At 27.7% G+C, this 19,657-nt stretch overlaps 1 protein-coding gene across 1 annotated transcript in view; it reads right to left on the bottom strand.

Annotated features, from left to right (window-relative positions):
• The window catches only part of LOC108687884 (circadian clock-controlled protein-like), a 6,953-nt gene extending 1,219 nt beyond the window's left edge, over window positions 1-5,734 (bottom strand). The window contains exons 1-2 of the mRNA XM_018193904.1: window positions 5,585-5,734; window positions 1,412-1,792 (exon numbers count right to left, since the gene is read on the bottom strand). Of these exons, the coding sequence (XP_018049393.1) occupies window positions 1,412-1,792; window positions 5,585-5,645 (442 nt within the window). The 5' untranslated portion in view covers window positions 5,646-5,734. The remainder of the gene's footprint in view (window positions 1-1,411; window positions 1,793-5,584) is intronic.
• Between the last annotated feature and the right edge of the window lie 13,923 nt (window positions 5,735-19,657).

Raw genomic sequence — 19,657 nt, 5'->3', positions numbered from 1 at the left:
TCAATCTTGTATCAGCGCATATCAATCTTCATACAAATGCGTACTTATTGACTTACATCGTAAAGAAAATGCTATTTATTTTGTTTAAACCAATAAAACTGAATAAAGCTACAAATTTAGCACAATAATTAACTTTAAATTAAGTTTCGACACTGAAAGAAATGTTTTGTATGTAATCATTCATTCCATTGATATGTAACTAACAAAAACTTTCTCACTTTTTTATTAAAAAATTTTATTGTCTTAACTAAAATTTACGATCAAATTTTGATTAGAACAACACAGTTTTTAAATGAAAGAATAAGATAGTTTTTGTTAGTCATATATCAACAAAATCGATGATTAGATGGTGATATGTACAAAACACTTTTCTCTTATTATCTGTTTACTTATATATGATATTTATTTATATATTTACTTATATATGAAGATTTAAGTCTCTAATTTATCAATAATTATTTTATTATAACGTGATACTTTATGTACTAGAAACAGACTAATAAAAGCTAATTTAAAAAATAATGAGTATTTTCAATGATGATCCAGATCTTTTTAAATAAACTTAAATTAATCATTTTCTACGTACAAGTATTATCAAAAAATATCATTTTTAATATATTTATATTATATTATCAACTTTTTGATATACTTGTATATTCAAAATTAATTTTTTCAGCTTTTAAGGTTTTTTTAGCTATCAGTGTGTAAAAATTCGATTCATTTTCTTAAAAGGATTTGATTCGATTTAATTCGGCGTAAAGTTTTCAGATTCGATTCGATTCAATTTTGCAAATGCTTGATTCGCACTTCTAATTGAAACTTTATTTAAAATAACTAAATATGAAATGCAATAAACTATATATGTATACTTATAATATCATAATTGCCTTACTTTAATATTCAAATTAAATATCTCAAAAAAATATTTCAGGCAAAAGTTGTATAGTCTGATAGAAATAAAACCGCTTTTGAAAAAATCAGTTCTTCATGATCATATAAAGATTATGATTTTTAAAAATGGAATTATATTATTTCTTTTACGTTTTTTCTAATTATTTTGCATATAAAAGTATTAAAGTAAAAATATCAAAAAATCAATAATTTATGAGATATTTTATATTTTATTCTTACACATTTTGATATAAAATATTTCATAAATATATTTATTTTTTGTAAACATGCCTTAATACGTTTATGCACAGAATGAGATGACTCAATTACTTTAATAAAGACAAACATAGTTGTTTTTCAAAATGAAGGAGTACTGCAAATTGCATAACTTTTACATTTTTCGAGATATTTTGTGATGTGAAAAAGTTTCAATAAAACATCCTGTATATTGAAACATTTATACATATATCATAGATTATCATCATAAATCATTTCAAATTTTATTTGTTGCAAAACTTACTGAAATTTCCTTTAAAATTACCAACGCCGCTTAGAGGCAGCAACAACAGCCTGCCCTGAACATCATAATCGCCGTTTACATACATATGAGGCATTCGAGCCTTTATAGAAATCGTTAAATCATTGGGATTCGCTTTGAGTTCCTGCACGACATAATTCGTGCCGCCGTAAACGCGAATCTGGCTCATGTTAGCTCTGATTTTCAAGGATTCTAGATTTCTATCTATAGTTAAAGATGGTAGAAACAAGGGATCTAATGCTGGTAGTTTCAAAGAGGGTACTCCCTTGGCGAGATATGGCGTAAGTGCTTGTAATTGCTTTAAAACACATTTATCATATTCCGACAAGTTGTTCGTTCTTGGGCATGACGTTACTCCAGAAGCTGAAAATATCGATTGCATGTTAATATTAATAAAGTTTATTTGTTAGTATTAAGAATTTATGACAATAAATCATTAAATTAATAAAGGAAAACAAGATCTATCAATTTTATATGTCTTATTTCAATTTGTAAAATCTAAGAACAATCAAATTAATATAAAAAATTAATATAAAAAATATATAAAAAGTATACAATTAATCATATAAATCTTTTGAAAAATTATCTGAATTAAATACTTACGTATGCATATTTGTAAATCAAATCTTATTTATATATTTAAATCTGTTTAAAACTTATTTCAGATAAACTTTATATTCAATTTTTTTCGTAGATAATAAAAGATTGTTAAAGATATTACATTACACGTACAATATTGGATTAGAAAAAAAGTCCCTTTACAAGTTGATAAAAAGATTTTTTCAGCAACTTTATATATTTTATTTTAAAAAAATTAGCAATTACATCACTTGATAGAGCAATGTTTCACCTTTAAAAATCTATATTTTTAATTGCGATATACTATGATTTTTAACGGAGTTACGAGCTATAAAATCAAAATGCTCTTTTTTACTTACACATCCACAAGTAACTCAGGAACAAGCAAGCGTAGGAACATTTTTTTAAAATGATTTTGTAGGAAAAATTTCAAGCTTTTACGATATAGATAATCGAAAATTTACTCAAATTTTTTTTAGCACATTACAGACCTACAAAGAAAATTTTTCATTTTTTGCAACTTGTAGTTGTCTATATGTAAAAATTATAAAACACATAAATTCAAAAAATATAGTAACCATTCGAAAGTAAAGATTTCAAATTTAAAAATCCTTTTTTTAAATTTTGATCATTTTTAACGAAGGTATTGATGAGGAAATATAGTTTTACCAACTTGTAAAAAGATTTTCCCTAATTCAATATAAAAAAGATGTTATACAATTATAATATTTACAATTTATAACATTGATCACAATTTATTACCACTTATAACATTTGAGATATAAAATCGAAAATATGTTTCTTATTTCTAAATGTTTCTTTATAAATTTTCAATTTTCGCACATTTTTCTTTTCTCAGAAATTATTTTAAAAATCTTCTTTTTTTATTTCATGAAATTAATTGTACGCAACAATTTAATAACAAAGTTAACAGAATTAAACGAGCTATAAATTTTTACATTGTACTTGTTCAAGATGCCATATAAAAGATAGTCGTTAAACACCTCTAAATAAGCGAACATAAACGTTGCACCCTGTTGCGACGTCGTCGGTTGAGCGAACGCGATAATCGTAAGAACTCGACGATGACTAAGAGAGCGGCTTTTTTCCGGCCGCTCGGCCAGGCCTAAAATCGAAAGTGCACGGTAGAAAGTGAAATTACGAAGCCGACGGGCGAATGAGTATTCTTTTTTGCTCTTTTTTATTAGCATTTAATATGTGATGAATTCATGTATGTTCACGTAAAACATCGATGAAAATGTAAATGTGAATTAAAAATGAATCTACAAATGACCAATAAAAAAAATACGAAGAAAAATATAAAAATTAACTTCTAAAAAAAGAATTCTTCAATTTGATTTTTTATTGTAAACTATTAAAATGAGATCGACGATCGAATAATAATAGAGACAGTTAAATATAAAGTTTTTTTTGAAAGAAATATTTTATTATATATTTCTAATATATTTCTAAATATAAATCTTTATTAATTCTTAATTAAATATTTAATATATTGTGTTTTATAATAAGATGAATTCTTTCAACAAAAAAACTTTCGTTTCTTATTCTTATATGTACTTACCAAGAGTTAATTATTGCTGTGCTTTGTTAATTATCAATATGTTTAGTAAAATATTAAAATTTTATTTCTTCTTTTAAAATTATACAAATTGCGAATTGGAAATGTATTAATTGCGAAGGAATTTGTGGATTGTGAAACGATAAACATATTCGTATTCTTGAAATACCTATTTTTAAACATTTAAATGGTAGCAATTTTTAAACTCTAGAAAAAAATATAAAATAACAACGTTGCGTTTCACTTAAAAACAAGAACGCATTTCGTAATTATACTGTTTTACACGGTGGAGTTTAAGCGGCAACAAGAAAGCCATTACATGGAGTAAAAGTGCGAAATTAAATTGCAGATTACATTGTCGCGTATGCAGTACATAAAAGTAACGACAGTATCGTTTCACATAGTAAATATACTCATCCGATTTTTCTTCAACGTTTGTACTTCCGGGTTTTCTATTCATTGCTTAATGATGCACATTTTTATGAAGTAAGTTGTAGATACATTACTGCGGAAATTATGAAAAAAAAATCTTTTTACAATAAATTGTATACAAAATGCATCAGCATTTCTCGCATAAAACTTCTCAAAAGTCCTACTTTATAAGACAAGTGCATTGTCCTTCTCTTAGCTTTAATAGCATCTAAATTATTTAAACATTTTATCTGAATTACTCATTTAATATCACTGCTATACAAATAGAATCAAAAAATACATATTTATTAAATTATTCTACATCTTATCTGTTCTGTTAATCGGAATAAGTTTATTTTATTAAAACGCTGACGTATATTATCTAATAATCTATAATTTATGATAAAAAAATATAAGATCTAGTTTTAAGTTTTTTTTAACTAATATTCAGATATAATTGTAGACCTTGCTTGTTTAATCATTTCTGAATAAACATTTTTTATAACGCAATTGATAGATTGCAATATTTAAATCTTATTTGTTTGCATGAATCGTAAAATCTTCCTTTGCAAAAACTTTTATAAAGTTTTACTTTTATAAAGTCTTGAATTAAATAATCAATTTTTTAGAATAAAAACATTTATCTTCCACGTACAAGATGTCAATAAACGATGAAACTAAGAGAGAAAAAGAAGTAACTTTATGTGGAAAAATAAAATAATCATAGCCAATAAGTTTTTCGTACAAGAAATCTTTGATTTTTGATCTTTGATCTTTCGAAAATTCACATGTACAATAGCAGATTTGATATAAAACAAATATTCATACAAATATTCATACACGAACAGAAATATCTATCTACGAAAAAAATAAAATTTAAATTTAATTTTATATACATTTATATTTAATAAATCTTTTAATACAAGTTTAGCAAAAATATATACATAAAAAAAATCTTTTTAATTTACTTTTTCATATAGAGTCATCTTCTTACATTAATTTAAAATATGCTCTATATATCAAATAACTTGCAAATCGTTTCAAACTAGAATCCTGACCAATAACAGCATAAAAAAGATTATAAATAATCAATAATATTCAGAATTTGAGTCAATTTTCATTTTATAATTAATCTTATTTTATTTTTAGTTGATAATAAATAAAAAAAACTGCAGGATATCATTAAGAAGTTATTGGACAAAAAAAATATTTTTAATTTTTTGTTCATACATTATTATTACAAATAATAATTTTGTTATTTTTTTTAAGTAACTTTTTTAAGTAAACTTCTTTTAATGTATGCAATAATATATTTTATATTTATAATAGTATTATTTTGTGCTTATTAAAGGACATTTATATCTGCTTTATTTTACTTCCTTTTTTATTGCTTAAGTTTTTTCTGTATTTTATCAGTCTTCTAGTTATAGAGACTACGTATCATTTATAATACAGGCAACTGTATCATTTATAGTTAAATTTACTTTAATAGACGTTTTTTATTTATAAGCAACCGTGACTAACTGTCTCACTATTGCTCATTGTACAATAATTATGCAACAAAAAAAAAGACGAAGAGAACTTACGCAGCTCCGACATTGCAGCCCTGGTCCACATAGCGAACAATACAAGTCCGATCAGCATCATCCTGTCGATAATCCTGCGTGGTTGCAGTGTACTTTATGTTTTTTAGCTATGTCACGAGATTATGCGTGTTCGCAATTAGCCTACCAGCGATGTCGAAAATGCGTACGATGGCCCCGTCGAGCGGATATATATAAAGTATGAGCACTTTCTCCGCTACTACCCCACTCGAACAACATCGAAGGCGATGGTGAATTTACGATAGAATGCCTCCTCTTAACTCAGTCAGGGCCGTAGCCAAGATTGACACACGACATATGCACATGCACGTGACCGTACACGCGGCTTGCATACATCCGCCGGAATTACGGGAATATCCTAAGCATTGCAATCTCGCGACATCTCCGCGATGGGAATGCGGTCCTTTTCGCGATATCCAAGGATGAGGACGTGATTATACAACCATTTACGTTTATTGTGATTCTAAGGCAGGATCACTGACTTTCGAAATACTATTATTGCTGCTGCAGTAATTCTCCTGTCATTTTTTTTTGCATATGCATAACTAATAATATATCTTAAAAGAAACTTTACTTGTAACACTGAATAATTTCAGCCTGAGGCGACAAAGCCTTATATTAAATAAATAAAAAATGATGTCCGCTTGAGCGGATTCTCCTGTTCTTTAGTGACACAACATATTCTTTTTTTTAAATAAAGAAAAAACTATCGACTTTTTGCTTAATGCTTTAGATATGTATAATATAATCAGCATTACGTCTCTTTGTCAGTTGTTTAAGGATTGATAATATTTATATAATATTTTTTTGTATTATATTTTTATATACAAGACGTTGAGGAAAGGTTTTAGTACTTGTGGAGATGAATAATTCTCAAATTAAGTAAAAGATTTGTTACTTACTTTTTAAATCTTGAGCTGTTCCTTTTTTAATTTTTCTTTCGTAATTATATAATATTATTATTGTGCTACACACAATATAAGTATTATTTCATCTAATTAATGTGTTATTTCAACGAGTTAAATTCATTCTTGTATAAATTTATTCTATTCTATAAATATTGAGCAATTTGGTTAGTATAATAACATAATAATAGCATAATTATCTGTTATTTTTTGATGCGATTAAGTATAAGAAAAATCTTGCTCATGTTCACGTTGATAAACACGAAAGTATAACAGCAATCTAATCTCAATATATAATATAGATTATATAATATAGATTATATAATATAGACCCGCATAATAGATATGCTAATGAGATGGATAATAAGCGCGTTACATATGTAAGATTACAATTATATAGTAAAAAATAGATACAAAGTTATGTACGAAGATTACGATACCGATGCTGGAAAATGTCAACAAGGACTTTCAGGTCTTAGGCCAGGGTTATGATCTTTGAGAATGTTCTTTTCTTTAGATTAGAGAAGAAGTTACTCAATTGTTAAACAAAGTTTCATTAATTCTCTCTTATTTGCTTCAACAATTATTCCTTACTTCTAATCGGATTGATTTTTATAACTGACTTCAGTGGAGATTAATTTAAATTTATCTCTACAATCTCGAAACGTATATACGAATAATCACCATTTCAACGCATGTGTTGCTATAAATCATTTTCCTTCTTAAGTTTCTCGCTTATATTTTTGTTTCTTAGTAGTGTTTTAATTGCTATGACTAGATAAGATTCTTGATAATTATTCTCGCTGCAAATACTTATTAAATCAAAAATCTTCCCATCTTTATTGATCTTACACAGTGATGTAATATTTGACTAACAATGCTTGTAGAAAATATAATTGTAGATAATATAATAATATAATAATATAAATAAAAGAATAAGAAAATAAAATGAAGAAAGAAAGAAAGAAATACAAATGCCATAGTTAAAGTCATTGCAAATCGGAGAAAATTCATTAATAAAAGCAAGACGCAAACTGATAATATTCTATGCTTTTTAAAAAACTTCTATTGTGATAGGCATAATGAATATGCAATTCATTGAAGAACATCCTTATGAAAATAAAACGCGAATATTAATAAAGCGTTAATTGGAGTGTAAAGGAAGTGTAAGGGAGTAACAGAAACGCAAATGAAACCCGTAAGAAGCGAAAATTGGAATATGGAACATAAAAGAAACATCAACTAAAGAAACATAAATAAAAATATAGATAAGTTCTTCAGCAAGTACGAGCAGAATGTTCGTTGAATATAAACGGAGTGTGATTAGGCAATCTATAGAACGTAAACACGAAGCATCGTCGAGACGAACGTGAATAAAATGTAATTGAGGTCCTTGGTAAGCAAATGATATTTTAAAATATATTTCATTTATTCGGTAAATGTCTAAAAACAAAGTGCTATGCTTTCTTCTTGGAGCTCTAAGGGCTCACTTCAACAAATTATTTTATTAGAACACAACTGAAAAATCTTTCAATGCTACGTCTTTTATCCTAGTCTGTGCAGTTTTTTAAATTCGAGAAGTTAGTTCTCGCTAAGTCCCTTTGGTGGCAGTATCGCCACTACTCAGCAACGCTTTGTTTACGTTTGCTGTACAGCTTAATGACGCTCTGTTTTAAATTTTTTTATCTCTATATCCTGGAAGCGTATTCAAAGCGAATTTAAATGCTCTGTGTATTTTTTGCCAAACATTAGGAAATAGACGAAGTATTAATGAATGAAGTGTTTAGGAAGTGTATCAGTACGCTCCATGAATTCTTTGCGTAGTGTTGAGGAACGTATGAAAAACATTAATGAAAAAGAAAATTTTAAACATGTGAGAACTGCGACAGATGTATTTTGGACACACTTTACGGAGCATTTGAGGAAAGTTCGTGAAGCGTGTATGAATATTCAAAACCACTAAGAGTCAATGGAAAGTCAATGAAGTGTTTAAGAAGCGTTAAAATTCTTTGTTCACATTTCTTTGACGATTCGACAAGCTTTGCATTTTCATCAGGGCATTCGTATATGTACAACACAAAAATAATTTATTTACATGTCTCGAATTATAAAATAATTTTCCGTATTACAATCAAGCTATTAGAGTCAAAAATAATATTACTATTTGCAGTAGCGGATTTAAACAGAAGTTCACGAAGCTCGCGCTATCCTTCTAGGGACCTAAGGATGCTATCCTTTTAGAGATATCGATATAGAGACACTATTTTTCTAGGAATCAAAATTAAGGGTCACTTTGACCAATTTCAATTAACTTCAATCGATGATTAATCCATTGGAATTGATCAATTTTGTCATTCAGCTGTAATTGGCCAATTCTAACTAACCATCGATTAAAGTTAGGTGAAGTTAGTTGAAGTGGTCCTAAAGTTAATTTTATATTTGTGCAGCTTGACAGATATGGCGCACTTCCGCCAATGTAGCAGCTTGAAATAGTGCTTTAGCGTAAAAAAGTGGCGCCTTTTAACAGTACTTAAAAGTTATTCTTGTTTATTTATTTGAAAGAGACATTAAGTATCTTAAAAAGGCATCGAAAGTATAGGACTTAGGGTGCAAAAATATAATATAAATCCACCATTGAGTAGAAAAGAATGGACACAAAAGAGACATGTTTTGAAACAGCTATTTCGTATTTCAATTAATTGAATATCGCCAAAAATTAAAAAATATTTTCATTTAATAAACAATATATCGACCCCTGCTACAAAGAGTAGCACGTTCTCTTTGTCTTACGAAAAACAATATATTACAATATATTACATGATTTCGCGAAAAGAAACACGTTTCAATTTAATTGACGAATATTATCACGTTTCAGTCCTCGCTATGAAAACTAATATTTCAGCATTTTTAGTCACATTTAGTTGCGAAAAGTAACATATTTCACTTCATACCGCGAAAACTAATATGTTTAAACGTTTTACTACGAAGAGTAGCATGTTTCTTTTAAACTAACATTCCACTAACATTCCACGAAAACTAAGCGTTGAAAGGCGATTAACCGCTAATTCGTTTGCTAAGGCATTTGATTCGTTTGTTCTTTCCATTCATATATTAGCTTATAGTTCCGTTTGTTCATTGAATTCTATCTTTATAATCTTACGGACTCACAAATTTTAATTTTTTGTATTTTCCGAATGTATATTAACTAGACATTGTAAAAACGTGGACTAAAAATAAAATTATACAACTAAAAAGTAATAATAATAATAAAGTATTCATTTTACTATTTGAAATCAAAACTAAAATTACTGGCATGAGTATTTCTACTTCTAATCTTTGACAGTCATCGAAATTCTCGAAGGATAGTCCACAACTATATTACTTTTCGCTGTATAAAGTGAAACAGATTACTTTTCATGGCTAAAGGCCATTAACGTTGGAATTAATGCTAATGATAGGTATAAGCGTATTCACTCATTACTCACATTATCCGAAACATGTGAGTAATACCTGAATATCCGTATTAGTCGAACAAATAAAACTTTTTTGCCTGGATTCACCTATCGTCTTCAAGAGTCGAAGATAATTTGTGTTTATATTTGTTCAATGCTGATCCATTGTACGATAAAGTGTCGCCACATATTTTACAAGTTTTGTCTTATCTTCCATTGGAACAGTATACTTCTATACCCAATCTTTTCGACAAAACATTAATTAATTAATGACTCTAAATTAGTCTAAATTTTGATTGCTTCAGGAATGTGTGATCATAGAAAGTAAAGATTTGACATTAATGCATGAAAACAGCATTTTATTGACAAAAAACAAAAATCTGTACGGATAACATCTGTTATCGGGTAATATAACTGACATGGGTACTCGGATTAATATGGGTAACCGGATAATGCGTCCGGGTAATACGAATAACTCGGGTAACTTATTATCCGATTCAAATTATTAGCCCTAGTTGGAACACATTAGTTTTCGTGGTGTAAAAAGAAACATATTATAATTTTTCGTCACAAAACGCTCAAACGTATTATTATTATTCGTGATATAAAATGAAATGTGCTACTGTTCATAACAGACGTCAATTTAAAACTACGTCGGCCATAAATTTTAACAGCCATTGTCAAAACGATGTTGTCGTAATGAGAGATGTAAAATTATCGTTACAAAAAGTATGTTTCTTAAGTTAAATTTCCAAGTTTATTTCATTTACTTGCGATTAGCTTAGAAAAAGTATTTTTTTTTATCGAATATACTATAGATTAATGTGACTAAGAATGTAATTACAAATTCTTTATTTATTTTGATTTATCAGATATTCTGTGATTAGATTTTTTACACATAATGTTATGAAAAAGCTGGTATTAAGATCTAAAAAACCAATTTAATTATTGCTTTGTCTAGCTTCTTCATTATACATCCAGAGTGTTCTTTTCAGTACAAATGACTTTCTACTATTTTAATACAATTCCGGCAATTTTAGTACAGCATAGTACTTTATTGAAATATATCGTACTGACAAGAGACTATTAAAGACTCTCGGCGCTTCCCATACAGTACAGAAGATTGAAGCAATATTGCTGCAATGTTGAAATATTGCAGATTGCAATGTAACATTACAGAGATATTATAAAAATTAAATTAACAATATACCTGCAAAATGTTAATATGCTTGTAATATTCAACATTGCAAAACTGTAATTCTTTAATTGTTATAATAATAATAATATAAAAATATAAATTTTTACAATATTTATGTAGTACAGTCTTTTAACAGCAAACATTTTTATGATATTATATTAGGTTGTTTAGAAAATTCATTTTGATTTTGAAGGATTTTGAAGGAAAATTGAAAGATTTAAATTTTAGTATATATTTATTAAATTATATAGGAGCCATTCTGTTCTACAACCTTTCTCCATCTTTCAGGCAACTTGAAAATTCCGTCCTTCCAGAATCTCTCAGGTTTTTCAGCGAAAAACTTTTCTAAGTAATTTTTTTACCTCGACCAAAGAGTTGAAGCTTTTTCCATTAAGGGAATTTTGTAATGATCGAAATAGGTGGAAATCAGAGGGCGCGAAGTCTGGTGAATATGGTGGATGGGATAGAACATCCCAACCGAGCTCCTTTTGTCAAGTTATCAAAGATACATAAGGCCGCGCATTGTCTTGATGCAACACGACGCCCTTCCGATTCGCTATTTCTAGACGTTTTTGTTCAATTGCTGTCTTCAATTCGTCTAATTAGGAATAATACTTCCCTGAATTTATCGTCTCGTTGTTTGATAAAAGCTCATAATATAGGATCCCTTTCCAATCCCATCAGACACAGAGCATGATCTTCTTTGAATGAAGACCGATTTTTGGGGTGGCTCATTCCATTTTCCTCAAGATCTTTTTCGCTCAATATTATTGTAAATGATCCATTTTTCATCCTCCTATTTGCTTCAAAAATATTGTCTCCTCGTTGCGTTTATAGAACGAATCGCAAATGGGAGTGGAAATGCGATCCATCAGATTTTTCTCCGTTAAATCGTGGAGAACTCATACATCAAAACGGTTTATGTAGCCAAGCTTCACAAAATGCTCGTGGATTTTGACATATTCAACATTTCTGCTAATTTACGTATAGCGTGAGTTATTCTCGATCAGTGTTTTAATCTGATCTTTATCTGTGGTGGAGAACCTACCCGGGCATTCTTGCACTCTTCAAGGTTGAAATCACCAGCTTTAAACCTAGCAAATCACTTCCGCACTTCTTTCAGCTACAGCATCTTCGCCATAAACAGCGCACATCTTGTTTGTCACTTGGCATTTTTGCCTTTCCAGCAAAAAGAAAAGCATTTAATGTTTAAAATGCACTTTGTTTTCTTTCATATTCAAAGGCGTATAAAACTGACAAAAATTAACGTATCGCAACCAAATTTTTTTCCAAATATGCCTGAAGTACCGTCTTTTACGATATGTACGCATGTCATTTGTTTTCAATCGTTCTGATATATTCAGATCTGTCCTTACGCCACCTATCAAAAGTCAGCACGAACTTTCCGGACAACCCAATAATTAATATAATTCATTTTATATATTCATTTAAATAAAAAATTTATTGATCTATTATTTGATGGCCATTTCATTAATTAACAAGTTTTATATTTATTTTAAATATGAAATCAAAAAATTGCATAATATCAAGTTTGGATACAATTAATGCATTATTATCGGATAAGAAGATAAGCAATTAAGCTGCTGAAAACAATTTATTGAAATATTAATTATGTGATCGATGATGTATTTATGCCTGATGTGAACGCAAGAATAAACCAGCGCCTGACTTTTATTGATAAATTTTTTAATCGATTTCAATTGACTCGAAATGATTTCGAATTAAAAAGAATCACTGCAATTAACTTAATCCATAATTAATTTACCAAGCGACTATATTATTATATTAATGTGGATATTTGCATATTTTATTCGGGGCACACATACATATATGTTTTATTCTTACGAATAAATTTATCCTTCAGAATTAATACTATATTTATTGGAATATTTTATAGTTTTATCATAAAAAATTGCTTTTAGAAAGCATATCATTAGAAATGCGATTTTTAGAAAAATTGAAGTTAGTGAAATATATGTATAAAAATAGTTTTTATTTTAAAGTGTAAAAAATTTATCTAAATTGCATTGCAATATTGCTGGAATATTTTGTTGCAATATAATAAAAAGCGGACATCTTAACACTGTTGGAATTTTACAACAATAAGTCAACACGTTTCGCAATCATCATGCAATAAATTGCATAAATTGCAATGTTTCAGCAATCTTTCTGTGCTTCTACGCGTTATGGAAATTCAGGTGCTTGTTAAAAGTTAAGTGATTAAGAGTTTATTAATTACTAATAAACTAGTAATATGGTATTAATTTCATAATTTATTAGTTTTGTAGACATGTACATATGTGTAAAATTTAATAATATTCGATTTTTATAAACTTGTGATTTTAATGATACTATATCATTCAAGTTTGATTATCAATAGAGATGACAATGTCATCTCTGTAGAGGAAAAATTGTAATTTTTCGACAATATATAAGATATTATTAAAAGTATGCATATTATTTATATAGTTTTTATATAATAAAAAATCACAAATTGAATAATGTAGTATCGAATTATTTATGTTAATAAATTTTTATTGATTGTCGGTAATATCATCGTTCATCAATTATTTCCGAGCCCCCCGAGCCCCATTGATAGTCATGAAAATTTGTCCAAGGCCGAAGGTCTTATCTCGTCAATGGTACTAATGATCAATCCATTTTCGCTCAATGTCAATACATCATCGCGTGGCGTCAATATATGATCCTGTCAGTCTTCTGTACAAGATTGTCTTCAGATGCGATCATCTTCTTCAAAGAGCATCCCTAACGTGTGTGAAGTTGACTCTGCACTTTTCAAATTTTGTAATTTTTTTAATTGTATTGTGCTGTGCCACGTTTGTGCCATAAATCGCAGCTCAATAACATGAAGTGTTTTCCAAAAAAAAATACAATTTGCTAGCCATATTCATATTTAGGAACGAAAAACTTCAAACTCGTGTAATTTTATGAACAGTGTTGATAACCTAGAAGCAGTGGCCGATCGTACCAGGGCCGTAAAATTATCGTACCTAACCCAGAATTATTGTACATACATACATTTTTATTCAACGTGCGCGCGCAAACAAAATTTAAATACGGAATATGTAAGATTTTAATCCGTAATTAAAACAGTCAGAAACAACAATTTTATTTATTACTTAACGTTGAAGTGAGGCTAAAATCAGCCTCTGAAATAGATCAAAACTTTCTCGATCAATTCTCAACAATGTCGCTAACGCTGCTGCAGTGCCGAAACTTAAAAACCTAGATTAGATTTTAGAAATATAAGGTTGACCAATGTCGCACAATACGCAATTGTGCGAATCATTGAAGTTGACTGTACATACCTAGCCTGTGATAAGTTACTATTGACATTCGATAGTGATATGTATTCAATTCTATGAGAATTATACAATCACAGTCTAGTTTCAATTTAACTACATACTGCCTACTCTGTTGGTAATATGTACATAAAATAAAAAATTAAGAGAGAAGTAACAAATCAGAAATACAAAATTATCGTATTTAGATATTTACATATCATATTTATTGATAATGAAGTCGTATATCATATCTTCAATGAAATTACTGTACATGTACGATAATTGTCGTATGATTACAACACTGCTTGCAAACGGTGTAAGATAATCGAATTCTGAGAGCTGTGCTGATTCTGAGAATTATGCTATTCAAAATCTACGAAGCACACGCATAAAAAATAGAGATTAGCTTAAGACTCGGTAAAATTTAAAAAAAAAAACGATGGAGTAAATAAAAAAGTCGGCATTTTTGGAATTTTTTAGTTGTGCTACGAATTATACTACGACAGTACAACTTTTCCTAATTTCTTAATGACAAGTTACACGTGTTTGAAATTTTTTCGAAATATTAATATAGCAAATTTTTTTTTTGGAAAACACTTCATGTTATTGAGCTGCGGTTTGCAGCACAAATTAGCACAAACATAGCATAACATAGCACAATTTAAAAAATTATGAATTTCGAAAAGTGCCAACTTCACACATCCTATGCATATTTATATAAGGAAATAGATTTTCATGTATTTCTGTTTTATGAAACAACATTTCGATTCGTAAGTTATGTTGCTACTTGATTAAGTTATATTGAAGCATTTTATCGATTCAATTTTAATATTTCACTCTTTTCAATCATCTATGTTTAATAGATTATTTTGTAAGTAATGAAGACTTCAAATTGAACTCTGACTGGGCTCATATTCCATATGGCAATAAAGAAAATTTTCATTTTTTTTCAATAAATGTTTTCAATTAGAAATATTATATTTTCTATTTTTTACACATTTATTAATTTTCTAAAAAAGTATTTGTTAAAGGATGACATTTTGACTTTATTTGTATTAAAACTTATATAATTTAGTACTTGGATCTTTCAAAATAGGTAATGGCTTTTTCAAAACCACATTGTTTTGCAAAAGTTGAATTTCTTTTTTATGAAAAATGGTGATTAAATCTCTGTTAATGCCTAAATATTATTTTTCTGTTAAATAGATCTTAGATAAATGAGTACACTTAAGTAAAAAAGAAAATGATTATATTTATTTAACAGATTAAATATCTTTTTTCATATTTTAAAAGAAAACGGCTCTTTCATGCCCACTCTCTCCTGTCTGAGTTTTAAAAAATGTATGAGTTTAAATGTAATACCTATGTGATTATTCAAGATAATTTATATTGAAACTTCTGAAAAACATAATTATTAAATGATGTTAATATACATAAGTAGGGGAAATAACTATAAGTAGAATAATCGAGGTTACATTAAAAGTAAAACACGCGAAACACGCGTAAACGTGTCTGAGCACGCAACAGCGACTGCCGCTTAGTCTGCTGTAACATCTCGTTGCGAACACATCTATGATAGAAGTATTACAATTTTAAAAAATCGTACCTAAGTAAATGTTTTTATTCTTAAAGTTTTTGTTTTATAATCGTATATGATTGTCTGAGATATTTGATTTCTATTTAGATAGTAAATGTAGTTCTTATTTAACAAAGCCCCACAGATTTTTTTTGTTTATGTGTCTTTGTTATCGTATATTGTTAATGTTTTTAAAAAATGAACGGATGGGGGGATGATGGACTAATCACAGCATGGAATTGTATGACTTATTTAGTGACGACTTTTATAATACTTATTCAAAATTTTATTTCTTTAAAGAGCTTTATCTTAGTGATAAATGTTATAAGTTTAATTCCCTCATATCCAATCTCGAAAACTAGGCTCATTCGACATATTTTTGCACGAACAAATTTTGCAAAAAGAAGCATTGTTCTTCCCTGCGAAGCGAATGTTTGTGTTTAAAATATATTTTTATAAAAGTTTTATTACAATAATATATAGCCAAAAATGTAGCTTAAAATACATTAATCTTCATTTTAATAATCTTAATCAAATTATCCCAATTCCGGGGCTAGTTGAATCAGGAATGCATTAGAAAAATTAATTATTTTTATATTATCCCCTTATTATTAAAAATGATTATAAAATATTATTAGGTAGTCAAATACATGTAGTAACTGGTGTAGAATTTATTTTTTCGATAAGTCTCTTAATTTTGTCTGTAAAAATTCGAAACTGAAAAATGAGTCTACTAGCTCATATCTTAATCATAAAAATGTGATTATTAACTCTGAGTACACAATCCCAAAAATTTCTCTATGCATACAACGAATTTCTAACTTGACATTTTCTTTTACTTGCATCTCGGATTGTAATGCATCGACTTTAATTAATTTTTTTTTTAATTAATTGTTTAAAGAGTGAAAAATAAGAATTTTTAGACAAGAAAGTCGAAAAAAATCACAAAGATATTAGCACAAGTTAGTAGCACAAAAGATATTTTGCAATAAAAAAGGATCTGAAAAAATATATAACTTTCTCTTAAAAAATGTATAACTCAGAATTTATTTTATTATTCTATTGTGTATATACCGAGGATTAAGGTTTTTAGGGTCAAATACAATGTAAAAATTCAAAAAGACTAAAACTAATTCAAAATAGTGAAATATTTGTCAAATTTATTAAGAAAGTCTCTCTGTAATGTTCAATCAAATGACAGTTATTCATATTTAGCAGTGATTCATATTTTTGTGATTATGAGACCTAAATTTTCTTCCATATATTGTTCAAAATTGCGATATAAATTCTACGCGTATGATACATAACTTTCTATCAAATACAAAAAACAGCGATAATTATAGTTGGAGCAGCAAAATATTTTTTTGCGTGACAATAACTATTAGATTCTTATCTTTAAAAAAAATAATATTATTAATAATTGTATTAATATTAAGGTTTTTTATATAATTAGAATTTATAATTTACTTATTTATATCATCAAAATACGTGGCTAGACTATACAAATAAACTGTTGTACAAATAAACAAAAACGAAGTATTCTTTTCTACTAATTACGCAAGTACTAATATACTAATTACGCAAGTAAAACTCTCATCGACATATATCCCGAAAACTATTGGTACGAGAATGAATAAAAAAATCGTTTTATAAATTTAATAATCTTCAATCTTCATAAGAGTTATTTGTATTACTCAAAAGTAATCAAATCTGAGATGTTTACAAAAAAAGTTCGGATTGTCAAAATGACCAAAAATACAACACACTTAAAAAAATTTTATCACAGAAAGTATTGATCATAAGACTTTAAAAAAAAAAACAAATTGTTCTTAATTTTATCAACTTTTTTTTTTGATAATGATCTTTATTTCGATAAAATGATATTTTTTGAGATATTTTTGAAAAACGTATTTTTTATTATTTTTTTGAAGCTGGAAAGTTTTACAAGTCCGCTGACAATTAGGACTTTTAATATGTTGTCTTTTCGAACAACTTCCTGCGAACAAATCTTTTTAGCAATTTTGTGTCTAAAATGCAAAAAAAAATTTAATTTTCCTGGGCATTACATGATTTTCAACGTTTATTAAATTAAACATATTTTGAACGTAATTATATTGCTTGCAATTATGTAAAAAACATTACATTCTTTTATAAATGAAGAAAGTGAAGTAATTGTGCATAGCAAGTAATTGTAATTGTACATATTTTAGTTTAGCACTTTTCCAAAAATAGAGCCGCTTCCGCAGCGAAATTTATAGCAAAAGTGCTAAACTAAAGTACTAAACTAAAATAAGCTAGACGTAATTCTTTTCAAATATAACCATAAGTGAATCTGAAAATTAAAGCAAAAGTGAGAAAAGGTGAAATTATATATTTTATCCAGAAAATAAGATGGTAAATCTGTATTTTTATTTTGTTTATTTAATCGTGCATACTTTACAAAAGTACTTTATTATGTGCGTCTTTTTTTGAACTATTATTCATTGAAATAAATCAAAAATTCTTTGAAATCGTTTTTCTTATCAAATCAGTTCGCGACGGGAAAATTGCATTGACAATTCAAAGTTTCCTCCCAATGAAAAGTATACTATATACAAAGAATTCGGAAGATATGGAATTCTGCCCTAGTTGACAAACTAAATTCTAGTTGACAAACTAAAAGTAACATAATATTAATATTGTAATTTCATATTTCACAATCTAAATATAATGTAAGGAGTGCATTCAAAAAGCGCGCTATCAGCGCCATTTGTGTAATATCCTTGTCTCACATCTAATGGACGATGAAGATAGAATGACAAATAGCACTAATAGCGTCTCCCCGAATGCAGCCATGGTGTTACATATATATTAGGTGTAGTAAAAAGAAATCCATTTTTGCATGAAATTGAATAGAAAAATAATGGATTTCTTTTTATTACATCTAATATAAATAGCCTAAGAAATACACCAAGTCGAAAGAAAGTAAAAATAATGCACTTTAACATCAAAATGATGATTTTTTGTTATAAAATTTGACTGTTATTTACTTTAATCAAAATAAAGTCATTTTAATGTCATTTAGACAGATATTCATTTAGACTAGATAGTCCTTAGCAGTTGCATTGACATTATGTTACTTTTAGCCTGAGGTGGTTTCAATGTTCTAAATAAGTCCATGAAAAAAATGGAGCTGATAACGCTGAGAATAACACATGCGATTTTTTTTTAAATAATTTTTCCAAATTTTGTACTATTTTTTCAAAGTTTATATTAAGTTTATATTTTGTATTAACATTGATATAATAATATATTTTTTCATTTTCTTACCAACGTTCCATAAAATATTTTTTCATGAAATATTTATTTTGTTAGTTTTATATTAATTTCTTACGATTTTTGCTCTGCGCGCAATTACCCGACGAACTAAAAATTTTTTCGCTTTTGCTTTTTTTACTTTTTACTAAATACAACATTATCAAATATAAAATTGTTGCATATCAATAAAAAAATATTTATAATTTGTATATTGACTTCAATTTCAAAAATCATAGAAAAAAATTTCTCTTAAATATATCAATTTCCCTACTTTCTTCTATAGATACAATAGCAATATAGA

Source organism: Atta colombica, unplaced genomic scaffold (assembly GCF_001594045.1).
Source record: "Atta colombica isolate Treedump-2 unplaced genomic scaffold, Acol1.0 scaffold22, whole genome shotgun sequence".
NCBI lineage: Eukaryota > Metazoa > Arthropoda > Insecta > Hymenoptera > Formicidae > Atta > Atta colombica.
Note: the sequence above shows the minus strand (reverse complement) of the source record. Positions and strands in the feature narration are given on the sequence as shown.